This window comes from Mobula birostris, chromosome 14 (assembly GCF_030028105.1).
Source record: "Mobula birostris isolate sMobBir1 chromosome 14, sMobBir1.hap1, whole genome shotgun sequence".
In the NCBI taxonomy this organism is placed as follows: Eukaryota; Metazoa; Chordata; class Chondrichthyes; order Myliobatiformes; family Myliobatidae; genus Mobula; species Mobula birostris.
This window is the reverse complement of record NC_092383.1, coordinates 36,882,622-36,898,010: the sequence shown is the minus strand read 5'-3', so window position 1 is coordinate 36,898,010 and position 15,389 is coordinate 36,882,622. Positions and strand designations below refer to the sequence as shown.

Below are 15,389 nucleotides of genomic sequence, written 5' to 3'. Positions count from 1 at the left end.
TACTCTGCCCCCAATACCATGTGCCCTAATTTTGCCCACTAATCTCCTATGTGGGACTTTATCAAAGGCTTTCTGAAAGTCCATGTACACTACATCCACTGGCTCTCCCTTGTCCATTTTCATAGTTACATCCTCAAAAAATTCCAGAAGATTAGTCAAGCACGATTTCCCCTTTGTAAATCCATGCTGACTCGGACCAATCCTGTTACTACTATCCATGTGTCATAATTTCATCTTTTATAATTGACTCCAGCATCTTTCCCACCACCGACGTCAGGCTAACCGGTCTATAATTCCCTGTTTTCTCTCTTCCTCCCTTCTTGAAGAGAGGGACAACGTTAGCCACCCTCCAATCCACAGGAACTGATCCTGAATCTATAGAGCATTGGAAAATGATTACCAATGCATCCACGATTTCTAAAGCTACCTCCTTAAGTACCCTGGGATGCAGACCATCAGGTCCTGGGGACTTATCAGCCTTCAGACCCAACAGCCTATCCAACACCATTTCCTGCCTAATATAAATTTCCTTCAATTCATCCATTACCGTAGGTCTTTTGGCCACTATTATATCTGGGAGATTGTTTATGTCTTCCCTAGTAAAGACAGATCCAAAGTACCTGTTCAACTTGTCTGCCGTTTCCTTGTTCCCCATAATAAATTCACCCGCTTCTGTCTTCAAGGGCCCAATTTTGGTCTTAACTATTTTTTTCCTTTTCACATACCTAAAGAAGCTTTTACTATCCTCCTTTATATTCTTGGCTAGTTTACCTTCGTATCTCATTTTTTCTCCGTGTATTGCCTTTTTAGTTACCTTCTGTTGCTCTTTAAAAGATTCCCAATCCTCCGGCTTCCCACTCATCTTTGCTATGTAAAACTTCTTCTCTTTTATTTTTATACTGTCCATTACTTCCCTTGTCAGCCACGGCCTCCCCTTACTCCCCTTAGGATCTTTCTTCCTCTTTGGAAGGAACTGATGCTACACCTTCCGCGTTATTCCCAGAAACACTTGCCATTGCTGTTCCACCGTCATCCCTGCTAGGGTATTGTTCCATTGAACTTTGGCCAGCTCCTCCCTCATAGCACCATAGTTCCCTTTGTTCAACTGTAATACTGACACTTCCGAGTTTCCCTTCTCCCTCTCAAATTGTAGATTAACAAACTCACCACCATGAACAACGATGCAGATCACTTGACTGACATCCCAACCATCACTTGAAACATTTCATTCTCTGCTTCATCTACACACTGGGCTGCAGAAACTCATCTGGCTACTCCAACAGCATCTCTAAAACTGTAGCCTTAACCAAGGAGAAGGACAGAATAAAAAAGTTCACTTTCTGCAGAGTTTTAGTTCATAGGAACAGTTACCTGAGGAGAGTAACACACCAAATTTAAAAAGTGAGCAGGGGCTGTCAGGGCTCTCTGCAGAGTTTGAGATCATTTACAACATTTGGTACTTGGCAAGGACCAATAAGAAGTTAAGTTTAATCTGGGCACCCATTGTGTGAGGGGAGAGGGTTAGAATGGGGGAACTGAGGCTTTGACTCAACAAGCTTCAGCGAGAAAAGGCAGCGACTAGGGCGGCATCCCTGTCGAGTTTCTGTTTGTTTATCAGTACCCAAATAGAATAACAAGAATGGATCCCTGGGAAGTAGTGTGCTCCTCATGCATGATGTGGGACATCTAGAAGACTGTCGGTCTCCCTGATTGCTACTTTTGTGAGAAGAGTATCTTGGTGCACCTCCTTACAGACCACATTAGGGAACTGAAGCTGGATGACCTTGGGTCCATTCAGGAGAATGAGATGATAAATTGGAGCTAAAGGGAGATGTGGGAGGCATGTAGCTGGGTAACTGTCAGGAGATGGAAAGGGAAAAGGCAGATAGTGCAGAGCACTCATGTGAACATTCCCATCAATAGTAAGCATACTGCTTTGAATACTGTTGTTGGGGGCGGGGGGGGGGTGGAGACCACAGTCTACTAGGGCAAAGCTACAGCAACTAGGACTCTGACACTTAGTCTGGCTCTGGGGCTCAGAAGGGAATGGGGGAGACAAGGAGAGTGGTGGTTACGGGGGACTCAGTAGTTAGGAGAACAGACAGGCAATACTGTGGATGTTAGAGGGTCCCAGATGGTTTTTTGCCAAAAAGAATCACCATTTTCTGAAGACTTCCTTCCAGGTCAGACACTACCTTGACTCAGCTTTTTTTTAGGTCACCGTGCCCTTAAGAACTCTGCGAGAGCTCCTTCACCACAAGAACTGTTGTAGTCTGAAGCAGAGGGTCACCACCAATTTCTGAAAGGTCAATGCAAATGGGCAAGAAATGATGGCCTTGTTGCCAACGACATCAATTGACATTTCAATTAATAAAAGTGTATCCAAAACCTCAGGGACAATAATTTATGGGTACTCAATTAAGTATAACTGAGCAGAGTGAAATGAAAATGGATGGGTAAAGGTTCATTTTGTGGAGTGCAGACACCAGCATTTGTAGAGGAAGGTCTCTTTTGTAGTATTGGGAGTACCATCTTAACTGGGCAAGACCTAAGGTCCGGTCCCACTGGCAAGAATATATCAGATTGCTGCAAGCATTTGAAAAGGCAGGGGCTGTCCAGTCAGAAAAATACTTTAAAGACTTCGACAAGATTAGAATCAGAATCAGGTTTATTATCACCAGCATGTGTCGTGAAATTTGTTAATTTAGTAGCAGCAGTTCAATGCAATACATAATATTGCAGAAAAAAATAATAATAACTAAGTAAATCAATTCAGAGTATATGTATATTGAATAGATTAAAGTCATGTAAAATCAGAAATAATTGTATATTAAAAAAGTGAGGTACTGTTCACAGGTTCAATGTCCATTGAGGAAACGGATGGCAGAGGGGAAAAAGCTGTTCCTGAATCATAGTTCAATGCAATACATAATATAGAAGAAAAGTAATAAGATTTAATAAATAAGTAAATCAATTACAATATACGTATATTGAATAAAGTAAAAATCGTGCAAAAACAGAAATAAAATATATTAAATAGTGAGGTAGCGTTTACAGGTTCAATGTCCATTTAGGAATCGGATGGCAGAGGGGAAGAAGCTGATCCTGAATCACTGAGTGTGTGCCTTTAGATTTCTGTACCTCCTTCCTGATGGTAACAGTGAGAAAGGGGAATGCCTGGGTGCTGGGGGCCCTTAATAATGGACACTGCCTTTACCAAAACAGCACAACTGAGTAACCATAGGAAATTGTGTTAGGGACAACAGGAAATACAAAACTACAAGATATAAAGAAAATATCAAATTAGGAAACAAGTATGTGAGGAATATATCAAGATGGGTAAGAAATTTAACTTAGAGGGTATGAGGTAGTAGGTGTTGCTGAGATGTCTTCAGAAGATGGTCAGGGCTGGCAACAATGTACCATAAGGAAAATGGCAAAAAGGAGAGCAGCCTTGTGGTTAAGGACAAACTAGGGCACCCGAAAGAGAACTCAGGATGAGCGGTCAGTTAAAACTTTAAAAATGTTTCTTGCAAAGCGTGAACAGATTCCTGAGAGCAACCACAGTAACACAAGGGTCATAGAGCAAATAATCAGGCCCTTCAGGCCATCCTGTCCATGCTAACCATGAAGTACCATCTATGTTAATCCCGTTTGTAAGCATTTGGTCTACAGGCTTCTGTGTCTCGACAACTCAAGTGCTCCTCTGGATATCAACTACACACTGGGGAAGAAAAGCTCTTTCTCAGATCCCCTCATGTTAGATACCTTTCCTATGTTAGCTATTATTCAAACTCAAATTCAACCCCCCCTCCCAAACACACACACCTCCCTTCCCAGCCCCTCCCATGCCAACCTCTTCTGCCCCAGGCAAAACAAGCTTAGCAGTTCCCGCCTTGTCATAACTCAAATGTTCCATCCCGGCAACATCTGGTGAATCTCCTCTGCAAATATCTGAATGAATGCAGAGATTAATAAAGCTCTTAACATTGACAATCATCTCACTTCATCTTTTCTACTTCACGATTTCTACTTTAAAATTCAATGCAAGATGAGTGGTGTTGGAAATTTCAAGCACACTCAAAATAGTTAGTTACCTGCTGCACTTCTCAATGACCAACAAGGGTCATACACTTGAATACAGAGCTAGATTCAGCTAGTGTTACAGTGGGAACAATTATGTTCTTATGCACAGTGCTCAAAGAAGAAAATAACAACTGTAAATCTGAAATATGAACAGAAAATGCCTCATCAAGTCAGGCAGCATCTGAGGAGAAAGCATGAATATTTCAGATCAATGACCTTTCATTCCAATCATCAGGCCATTAGCTTGAAATGCTAATTCTGCTTCTTGCTCTGCAGATGCTATCCATCTTGTTGAGAACTAAGCACCTTCTTCCCCCTCCCCACCCGCCAGTTATGAAAGAGCTCTTCTCGGGCTTCTAGCCAGGTATAGATATCAATTATAACCAACATTTTGACGACAAACTCTGCCACCTTCTTCAGGGCATATCTAATCCAGTGGTATTTATACCTTCATAGTCCGTCCCTCCTGATTGGATGAAAATTAACCAGTCAGGTTTCCACTCTCTCACCTCGTTTACAATTGAATTTCAGTTCTTACTTAGAGCAAGACCTTCATCTTTGTTAAAATTCTTTTCCTTTAGTTTTATTTCAGTGGCTTCCTTTAAACAGGTGATCCAAAAACCAGTGGCTTTGTGCTGAAGTCAATTCTATGGCCGTTATGAATGCCTATACCTGTACCTGGCTGGAAGCCTGGGAAGAATTTATTGTCATATGCCAGGAAAGCACTAGATCCTTTTTTCATTTGTAAGGTTGGTTTTTTACTTTTTGCATTTTTAAATAAGGAAAAATTGATGGGTCAGATGGCAGATAAGGTGGAAATGGCCCCAAACAAGTTAATGTGACAAAGAGTTAATAGCAGTGAAGACCACAGACAATGGGAGAGGTAAGGAGCGATGTAAAACTAAAGAACAAAAAAAATAAGAACTTCAGTAAAGACAAAGAAAAGCAGTGTAGAGATGCCAAGAACAAAGAGGTTTGAGGGATATTATAATATCCATAACATTTTTATAACATTAGTACAAGTAGCTGTGAGTGTTAACAGAATGAACATCAATTCATGCATGAAAGCAATCTTATGAAATTTTCAAAAATAACAAGCAATACCAAGAAGGAAAAGCATTACAGCCAGGAGACAAGTACGTGGATCCAGCTGACTCTCTACATTGTCATCTCCCAGTGCAGGGTCAAACCTATTTTAGAGAATTTCCTTTGCCAGTATTAATACAGAAACTGCTGTGCCAAGTCACAAATGCAGTAAGATGGATGAAATTATTTTTCTTTTAAATAAAAATTTCATTAATGGAGGAAAATAGAATTGCTAAGTCTTGAAGGAGGAATTTAGGAAGCCTGACAGCAATGGTCTGAAAGTGAAGATCCTCAAGAGGCCAGAATTAAAGAACTACAGGTGTCCAGATGCAAAAGTGTTGAGATTTTCAGCAGCAAGGAGAAATCACAGGGATTTAAAAACAATGGGAATTTTAAAGCGGAGATTAGTATGTCAAGATGCAAAGTTACAAAGACATTGACAATGGAGACAACAGCAGCATAACCCCACCTAAACATTCACGAGCCAAGCTCACCAGTGATCAAAGAAGCTTCTAGAGTTTGTTAGAAAGATTTCATGGAATTTGTTTTCCTTGCCAAGAGCCGCATTGCAGCTACCCTCCTGGGATCCTGGTGAAAAGACGCATCAGATTCAGTTTCAGAGTTTCACTTTTGAGGAGAGAGTGAACATCTTTTCCCTTGGAGTGCAGAAGGCCGGGTAGGAACCCAAAAGATGTACTCAAGAGGTATAGTGAGGGTACATAGTGAGCCACCTTTCCCTGCAGCAAAGGTCACAGATTTAAAGAGTAGAGCAAGAGGATCCAAAGAAGTATTTTTGAGGCTGGTTGCAAATTGGAAAATACAGTCCGATGTGGTGGTGGAGGTAGAAATTCTCATAACATTCAGGAAGCATCTGAACATGCTCTTGAATCGCTAATGCGTAGGAGACTATGGGCCAAGTGCTGGTAAATGGAATTAGCACAGACGGGCATTTGATAATCTGCACTGACTTGACAGCCAAGGGCTGGTTTCCCTGATGTATGACAATGAGATAGAAAGCCCTCCAATGGAGGGGCCCAGTCAAACAACTGGGGCAAAAGATTCCTCCCTTCCCTACCACCCTCACCCCCACACAATTCCTTCAATGTAGGAGCCAGGTCAGAAGACACATTCATTCACTTGCTGTGATGCTCTTTTCCAAGATTTCAGATATTCCAGTATGTTTACAACCAATTACTTTTAAAGAGTAATCACTGTTTTAACTAGCCAATGGGTACACAGGTTCCCTTGAACTGCATAATACAACTTGATTACATTTTCTTTTAATGTTTGTAGATTTGGGCCAAGATACCAGGGAGTACTTTCCTGTTGTTTGAGAACTGGAATTTGTAATATGGAGCTCCTCTTTAATACCCCTCTGAACTGGGTCACCTTCACAGTTCAGCAATCACTCGGCCACACACAGGAGAGTGTGGAGAAGGTATGGAACTCTCCACTTCTGACTCAAGGTGGGATCATAGATTCCAATGGGGCTGTTGCATGTGCACTGTCTATGGCTCACAACTAATTGCACATAACCCAGAAAATTCCAGGCTACTGTAGATTTCTTGAGGCAAGAAACGCACTTACCCCCCTCAATATCCCCAAAGCAACAGAAGCACGTGGCTGACCATGGAGGGAGCTGGAACGTGGTGCTATTGGAAGTTTGCCTCTTGACCACTGGTGCTGGGGAAGAGCTCCCAAATGAAGACTATACTAGTGCACCCTCTGGAGGCAGTGTCAGGTACTGCCAAGTTGAAGCCACAAGGAAAACACAACTAAACATGGGTACTGCAGTGGGTGCAGACTAAAGCTTGCTTTGCATCTGGAGCCATTGTTGTTAAACTTTAAATGTTACAGTATTTGCATGCTTAATTCTACAAAAAATACTGAATATGATTTAATTACTTGCTATATTTTCTTCAATACATAATATTCAAGCAAATCTCTACAATTTTCCCTTTGAAAGTTTTCCTCTTTTCCTACTGTCCAAGCACTAAGTGCAGTCTACGAAACTCAACAGAAAACTTCCTTACAAGATCGCCTGAACCAAGCGACTTTCTTGGTGCCTTTGAACCAAGTTAAGCAGATTATTTACAAGATGTTCAAGAAGAGCATAGGGAAGCCTTTGCACCCACATATTTGCTGTTCAGCAGACATCTCAGGATCCCGATGAAATCAACACCCAAACGCACAGCTAGGCTTTTTGGTGATCTCCAAAGGTTATTTGGCAAGCACAGAACTCTCTGCTAGACATTCTCCACCAATGCTGCCTGACCTGCTGAGTGTGACCAGAATTCTGTGATTTTATTTCAGGTTTTTAGCACCTACAGTGCGTTGCTGCTGCATTTCCTGAGTTTGTGGAGCTCGCATGGAAATTGGCTGCAGGGTCCCTCAGCACCTCGGCTCAGTGAGCGCTCGCGAACACAACCTTGCAAGGTGTTACAAAAATATAGGTGACTGCTTGCATCAGGTTCGGTGCCGGGTTTCACCCCAAAACATCAACAATTCCTTTTCCCCCCTACAGATGCTGCTCAGCCCAAGTCCCTCCAGCAGACTGGTAGCTGTGGAAAGAATTTGTTCCTACCAGGTGGGAGGGAGAAAGGGGCATTTGAAATGGGGGGGGGGGAAGAGATTGATTAGTTCTGTCACATGTACATAAAAACACATGTCACAAGCAGTGGCTACAACATGGCCGCCTGCATGCGGTACCAGCATAACATGCTCACAACTTACTAACCCTCACCATACCTCTTTGGAATGCAAGAAGCCAAAGTACCTGGAGGCAACCTACACAGTCATAGGTACAAACTCCTTACAGTCAACAGTGGGAATCAAGTCCCAATTGGTGATTACTGGCACTGTACAGCAATTGAATTAACTGCTACGCTACTGTGCATTTTGGTATTGCTGGGATTAACCAGTATCATACAAAGTTCAAGGGGGTAGATACCAATTTTGATTGACCAACACATGCTGCAACTAGGCTCCACAGACCTCCCCCACCCCCATCACAAGCAGTGGATGCAACACGAAGCAACGTACCATATTCATGACAGTGAGCAGAAATCGCTGAGCTGCCTCTGCACCGTGATACTCCACCATGTCAGAATCCGCCACCACCAACGTCTCCACTGTGTACTCATTTGTTAATCGAATGGCATTTCTCCTGGGCCGGTGGTCAGCTGCTCTCTTCAGCTTCTGTCTTCCTAGGAGGAGAAGTAAAGCCTTTACACAAACTCAGCTACAAGCATCATTCAGTAACATAAATGTAGGCAATGGGACTACCCATCAACAGAGTGGTCTATTTCCTAGTTGTCATTCTACGACGATTAAAACCGTTTTCTCAGCAATTGCCCCATTTACTTTATCCACTGCGTGTAAGATTCTTAAACCCCACCTCCCCCCCCGCCCCATGTTAAACTTCCTGATGTCAAGGAGAACAAGAAATGGCCCAGATTCATAGGCAGGCTTGATAGAAGAAAGCCCCGTCCAATTACCATCAGCATATAACCTGTAGCACCAGAGGTCCCAACAAACTGGACCACTTTTACAATATGATAAGGAATGCTTACTGTTTCCATGCCAGAGTGCATTGCATTAAATTTGATCATTTGGCTGTCCTTCTCCTACTTGCATACAGGTTGAGGCTAAGGCACAAAGTGCCAGAGATTAGGACAACAAAGGTGGTCACAGAAGGCAGAGGAGAAGCTATGGGATTGCTTCAGATCACTGGACTGGGCTGTGTTCAAGGACTCATCTGAATGAATATATCATGGTTGTCACAGACTATATAAAAACAGTTGTAGACGAGTGTGTCCCCACAAAATCATTCAGAGTCTTCCCCACAAGCCCTGGATGAAACATGAGATCCGCAACATGCTGAAGGCCAGATCAGAGGCATTGAAGTCTGATGACCAAGAAAGTTACAAACGATCCAGGTATGATCTCTGGAAAACCATCTCCTTAAGACCATAAGACATAGGAGCAGAATTAGGCCACTTGGCCCATCTAGTCTGCTCCACCATTCAATTATGACTGATCCTTTTTTCCCTCCTCAGCCCTACTCCCTGGTCTGCTTCCCGTAGCCTTTCAGGCCTTGTCCAATCAAGAATTTATCAAGCTCTGCCTTGAATGCACCCTACAACCTGGCCTCCACAGTTGCCTGTGCTAATAAATTCACCACCCTCTGGCTAAAGAAATTTCTCCACATCCGTTTTAAATGGACACCCCTCTGTCCTGAGGCTGGGCCCTCTTGTCCTAGATAGCCCCACAATGGGAAACATCCTATCCACATCTACTCTGTCTAGGCCTTTCGATATTTAAAAGGTTTCAATGAAATCCACCCCCCACCCCTCTAAAGCGAGTACAGGCACACAGCCATCAAACATTCCTCATATGATAACTTTTTTTATTCCCAGAATCATTCATGTGAACCTCCTCTGAACCCTCTCCAATGCCAGCACATCTTTTCTTAGATAAGGAGCTCAAAGCTGTTCACAGTACTCAAGGTGAGGCCTCACCAGTGCCTTATAAAGCCTCAGCATCACATCCCTGCTCTTGCATTCTCTTGAAATTAATGCAAACATTGCTTATCCCTTCCTCACCGCCAACTCAGCCTACAAATTGTGTTCTACACAAGGGCTCTCAAGTCTCTTTGTATCTCTGATTTTTGGATTTTCTCCCCTTTAGAAAATAGTCTGCACATTTATTTCTGCAGCCAAAGTGCATGAGCATGCATTTTCCAATATTGTATTTCATTTGCCACTCTTTTGCCCATTCTTCTAAGTCTTTCTGCAGCCTGTTTCCTCAACAGTACCTGCCCCTCCACCAATCTTTGTATCATCTGCAAAATTGGCAACAAAGCCATCTATTCCATCATCTAAATCATTGATATACAGAATAAAAAGCAGACCCAAAACTAACCCCTCCGGCGCATCACTAGTCACTGGCAACCAACCAGACAAGGATCCTTTTATTCCCACTCGCTGCCCCCTACCAATCAGCGAATGCGCTAACCATGCCAGCAACTTTCCTGTAATACCATAGGCTCTTTACTTAGTCAGCAGCCTCATGTGTGACATCTTGTTAAAGGCCTTCTGAAAATCTATATATGCAAAATGCACTGCATCCTCTCTATCTTATGGGTAATCTCCTCAAAAAATTCCAACAGGTTCATCAGGCAAGATTTTCCCTTAAGGAAACCACACCGACTTTGTCCTACCTTGTCCTCTGTCACCAAGTACTGCATAACCTCATCCTTAATGATTGCCTCCAACTTCTTCCCACCACTGAGATCAGTGGTACTGGTCTATAATGTCCTTTCTGCTGCCTTCCTCCTTTCTTAAAGAGTGGAGTGACATTTGCAATTTTCCAGTCCTCTGGCACCCATGCCAGAGTCCAGTGATTTTTGAAACATCATTACTAATGCCTCCACAATCTCTACCGCTACCTCTTTCAGAACCCTAGTGCACAGTTGATCTGGTCCAGGTGACTTATGTACCCTTAGGTCTTTCGGCTTTTTAAGCACCTTCTCCCTTATATTAGTAACTGAAGTCTCTTCTCTTCCTTCGCACCCTTCAACATCTGGTACACTGCTAGTGTCTTCCACAGTGAAGACTGATGCAAAATACTCATTTAGTTCATAAGCTGTCTCCTTGTGCCCTGTTATTATTCCTCCGGCCTCATTTTCTGGTAGTCCTATATCCACTCTCATCTTATTTTATTTTAAACATACTTGAGAAGGCTTTTACTATCCACTTTGATATTGTTTGTTAGCTTGCTTTCATATCTCAGCTTTTCCCTCCTAATGATTCTTTTAGTTGCTCTCTGTAGATTTTGAAAAACTTCCCAATCCTCGATCTTCCCGCTAATTTTTGTATCGTTGTATGCCCTGTTTTGTTTTTACATTAACTTCAACTTTGTTTGTCAGCAACAGTTGTACTATTTTGCCATGAGTATTTCTTTGTTTTTGGAATACATCTGTACTGCACCTTCCTCATTTTTCCCAGAAACTCACACCATTGATGCTCTGCTGTCATAACTACTAACATCTTCCAGTTTACTTCAGCCAACCTCTCTCTCATACCACTGTAATTTTCTTTACTCCACTGAAATACTGCTATGTCAGACTTTACTTTCTGCCTCTCAAATTTCAAGTTGAACTCAATGATATTGTGATCACCGCCTCCAAAAGGTTCTTTTACCTTAAGCTCCCTAATCACATGTGGTTCATTACATAACACCCAATCCTGTGTAGCTGATCCCCCGATAGGCTCAATGACAAACTGCTCTAAAAAGCCATCTTAAAGGCATTCAACAAACTCACTCTCTTGAGATTCATTACCAACCTGATTTTCCCAATCCAACTGCTTGAAATCTCTCATGACTGTCATGACAATGCCCTTTTGTCATGCCTTTTCTATTTCTCATTGTAACCTATGGTCCACAACCCATCTACTGCTGGGAGGTCTGTAAATAACTGCCATCAATGTTCTTTTATCATTCTCGACTCAACCCACAAGGATTCAACATCTTCCAATCCTATAATCACATCTTTCTATTGATTTGATGCCATTCTTTACCAGCAGAGAATCACCACCCCCTCTGCCTACTTTCCTATCCCTCCAATACCTTGGACATTCAGTTCCCAACTGCAACCATCCTTCAGCCATGATTTAGTGATGGCCACAATATCATACCTGACAATCTGTAATAGTGCTGTAACACGAGTTACAGTGCAACAAGATCATCCACCTTATTTCTTATACTCCGTACATTGAGATATTACACTTTCAGTATTGTATTTGCTACCCTGTTTGATTCTGCATCCCTAATGCACTGATACTCATCCTGCTGGCTGCAATTTTGTCCTTTCATCTGCTTGCCCTTCCTGACAGTCTGATTGCACACTACTTTTGCTTTTTTACTATCCGCCCTATCCTGAGAACATTATTCCAATTCCCACCCCTCTGACAAATTAGTTTAACCCTACCCAACAACTCTAACAAACCTGTCCGTGAGAATACTGGTCCTCCTCAGGTTCAGGTGTAACCCATCACTTTTGTACAGGTTATACCTACCCCAGAAGAGGTATCTCACGGGCAAAGTGGCAATTCCGGACTAAACTTGAATCAATGAAGGATGCTCAACAATTGTCACAGGGCTTGGATACTATCATCTCTTATAAAATTAAATCAAGCGCATGGGCGACAACAAGGCTTTGCTTCCAGGTGAGCCCAATGCTTTCTATGCTCAGTTTGACTGTCAAAAAATGGAGGAATTATCACAAGCTCAATCAACCTCTGATGGTCCTGTGATTTCAGTGTCTGAGGCTGGCATGCGAGCAGCCTTCAGGAGGATGAACCCACAAAAAGCCTCCAGCCCTGATGGGGTATCTAGCCAAGTCCTCAAAAACCAGTGGTCAACTGGCTGGAGTGTTCAATGAGATCTTTAACCTCTCGCTTCAACAGTCTGAGGTATCCATCTGCTTCAAGCAGGCTTTGATAATACCAGTGCCTCAAAGGAACGTGGTAACCTGCCTCAATGCTATTGCCCAATAGTGCTTACTTCCACAGTGATGATCTGTTTTGAGAGTTTGTGTTGAAACATATCAACTCCTGCTTGAGAAGCAACTTGGATCCGCTCCGATTTGCCCAGTAAGGCAACAGGTTAGCAGCAGATGCTATCTCATTGACTCTTCACTCAACCTTGGAACATCTGGACAGCAAAAACGCATACATCAAGATGCTCTTTATCAGCTACAGCTCATCCCCTCAAAACTAAACAAAAAGTTCCAAGACCTTGGCTTCAATACCTCCTTGTGCAATTGGATCCTCGATTTCCTCACTTGCAAACCCTGGTCAGTTTGGATTGGCAATAACATTGACACTGAAAAGCTGCTGGACAGGTTAACTGTGTGATTAAGAAGGCATACAGTGTATTAGCCTTCATCAACTGCGGGACTGAGTTCAAGAGCTGAGACAACATTACAGCTATATAGGACCCAGGTCAGACCTCACTTGGAGTACTATGCTCAGTTCTGGTAGCATCACTACAGGAAGGATATGGAAACTATAGAAAAGGTACAGAGGAGATTTACAAGGATGTTGCCTGGATTGGAGAGCATGCCTTATGAGAATAGGTTGAGTGAACTCAGCCTTTTCTCCTTAGAACGACGGAGGATGAGAGGTGACTTGATAGAGGTGTATAAGATGATGAGAGGCATCGATTGTGTGGATAGTCAGAAGCTTTTTCCCGGGGCTGAAATGGTTAGCATGAGAGGGCACAGTTTTAAGGTAATTGGAAGTAGGTACAGAGGAAATGTCAGGGGTAAGTTTTTTTCCCTGCAGAGAGTGGTGAGTGCATGGAATGGGCTGCCGGTGACTATGGTAGAGGCAGATACGATAGGGTCTTTTAAGAGACTCCTGGACAGGTATATAGAGCTCAGAAAAATATAGAGGGCTATGGGTAACCCTAGGTAATTTCTAAAATCAGTACATGTTCGGCACAGCATTGTGGGCCAAAGGGCCTGTATTGTGCTGTAGGCTTTCTATGTTTATATCCTTTCACTTCTCAACAACTGATAAGGAATACTTTAAACAAAAGAAAATCTGCATGTGCTGGACATCACGAGCTGGCCCTGAAACTTTTGAGAGATTGCGAAGTCCAGGCAATTCCATATGCACAGCAGCTTCTTCACTTACAGCTTCTGAAAGATTAAACATGGTCCAAGAGTATTTCCTGGTAAGGAGACCAATTACATTTCTACCCTTCACTCCCAAATTCTTCCTCACCCTCCAAAGATGCACCAATGACAATGACTTGTTACTACTGCTCTTGCAAAAATGAAGCCTGACTTCAGGTCTTTAGGGAGTTGGTGTGTGGACGTGGCATTTTAATCATGCCATCTTTCAGTAAGGAGGCCGCTGTGCCTGGGATCCCAATTATTACCCTTCAACATAGTGGCGATAGAACATAGAAAACCTACAGCACAATACAGGCCCTTCAGCCCAAAATGCTGTGCCAAACATGTACTTATTTTAGAAATTACCTAGGGTTACCCATAACCCTCTACTTTTCTAAGCTCCATGTACCTACCCAAGAGTCTCTTAAAGAAAACTCCTATTGTATCTGCCTACATCACCGTCATCACCACTCTCTGCATAAAAAAAAACTTACCCTTAACATCTCCTCTGTACCTACTTCCAAGCACTTAAAAATATGCCCTCTCCTGTTAGCCATTTCAGCCTTGGAAAAAGGCCTTTTCTCCTTGGAGCGAAGGAAGATGTGTCAGAGGCTATGTTCACTCAACCTATTCTCATAAGGCATGCTCCCCAATCCAGGCAACATCCTTGTAAACCTCCTCTGCACCCTTTCTATAGTATCCACATCCTTCCTGTAGTGAGGTGACCAGAACTGACCTCAGTACTCCAAGTGGGGTCTGACTAGGGTCCTATAGAGCTGTAACATTCTCTTGGCTCTTAAACTCAATCCCATGATTGATGAAGGCCAATGCACCGTATGCTTTCTTAACCAGAGTCAACCTGTGCGGCAGCCTTGAGTGTCCTATGGACTCGGATCTCAAGATCCCTCTGATCCTTCACACTGTCAAGAGTCTTACCATTAATACTATATTCTGCCATCGTATTTGACCTACCAAAATGAATCACCTCACACTTATCTGGGTTGAACTCCATCTGCCATTTCTCAGTCCAGTTTTGCACACTACTGATGTCCCACTGTAACCTCTGACAGGCCTCCACATTATCCACAACACCCCCAACCTTTGTATCATCAGCAAATTTACTAACCACTTCCTCATCCAGGTCATTTATAAAAATTACGAAGAGAAAGGGTCCCAAAACAGATCCCTGAGTCACACCACTGATCACCAACCTTCATGCAGAATATGACCCGTCTACAACCACTATTTGCCTTCTATGTGCAAGTCAGTTCTGGATCCACAAAGCAAGGTTCCCTTGGATTCCATGCCTCCTTACTTTCTCAATAAGCCTTGCATGGGGTACCTTGTCAAATGCCTGGCTGAAATCCATATACACTACATCTACTGCTCTACCTTCATCAATGTGTTTAGTCACATCCTCAAAAAATTCAATCAGGCTCGTAAGGCACAACGTGCATTTCACAAAACCATACTGACTATTCCTGATCATATTACGCCTCTCAAATGTTCATAAATCCTGCCTCTCAAGACCTTC

The 15,389-nt window shown here is 42.8% G+C and overlaps 1 protein-coding gene across 1 annotated transcript in view; it reads right to left on the bottom strand.

Annotated features, from left to right (window-relative positions):
* adamts17 (ADAM metallopeptidase with thrombospondin type 1 motif, 17) overlaps positions 1 to 15,389 on the bottom strand; it is a 583,128-nt gene that overhangs the window by 530,443 nt on the left and 37,296 nt on the right. Inside the window, exon 4 of the mRNA XM_072278384.1 lies at positions 8,215 to 8,378. Within this exon, the coding sequence (XP_072134485.1) occupies positions 8,215 to 8,378 (164 nt within the window). The remainder of the gene's footprint in view (positions 1 to 8,214; positions 8,379 to 15,389) is intronic.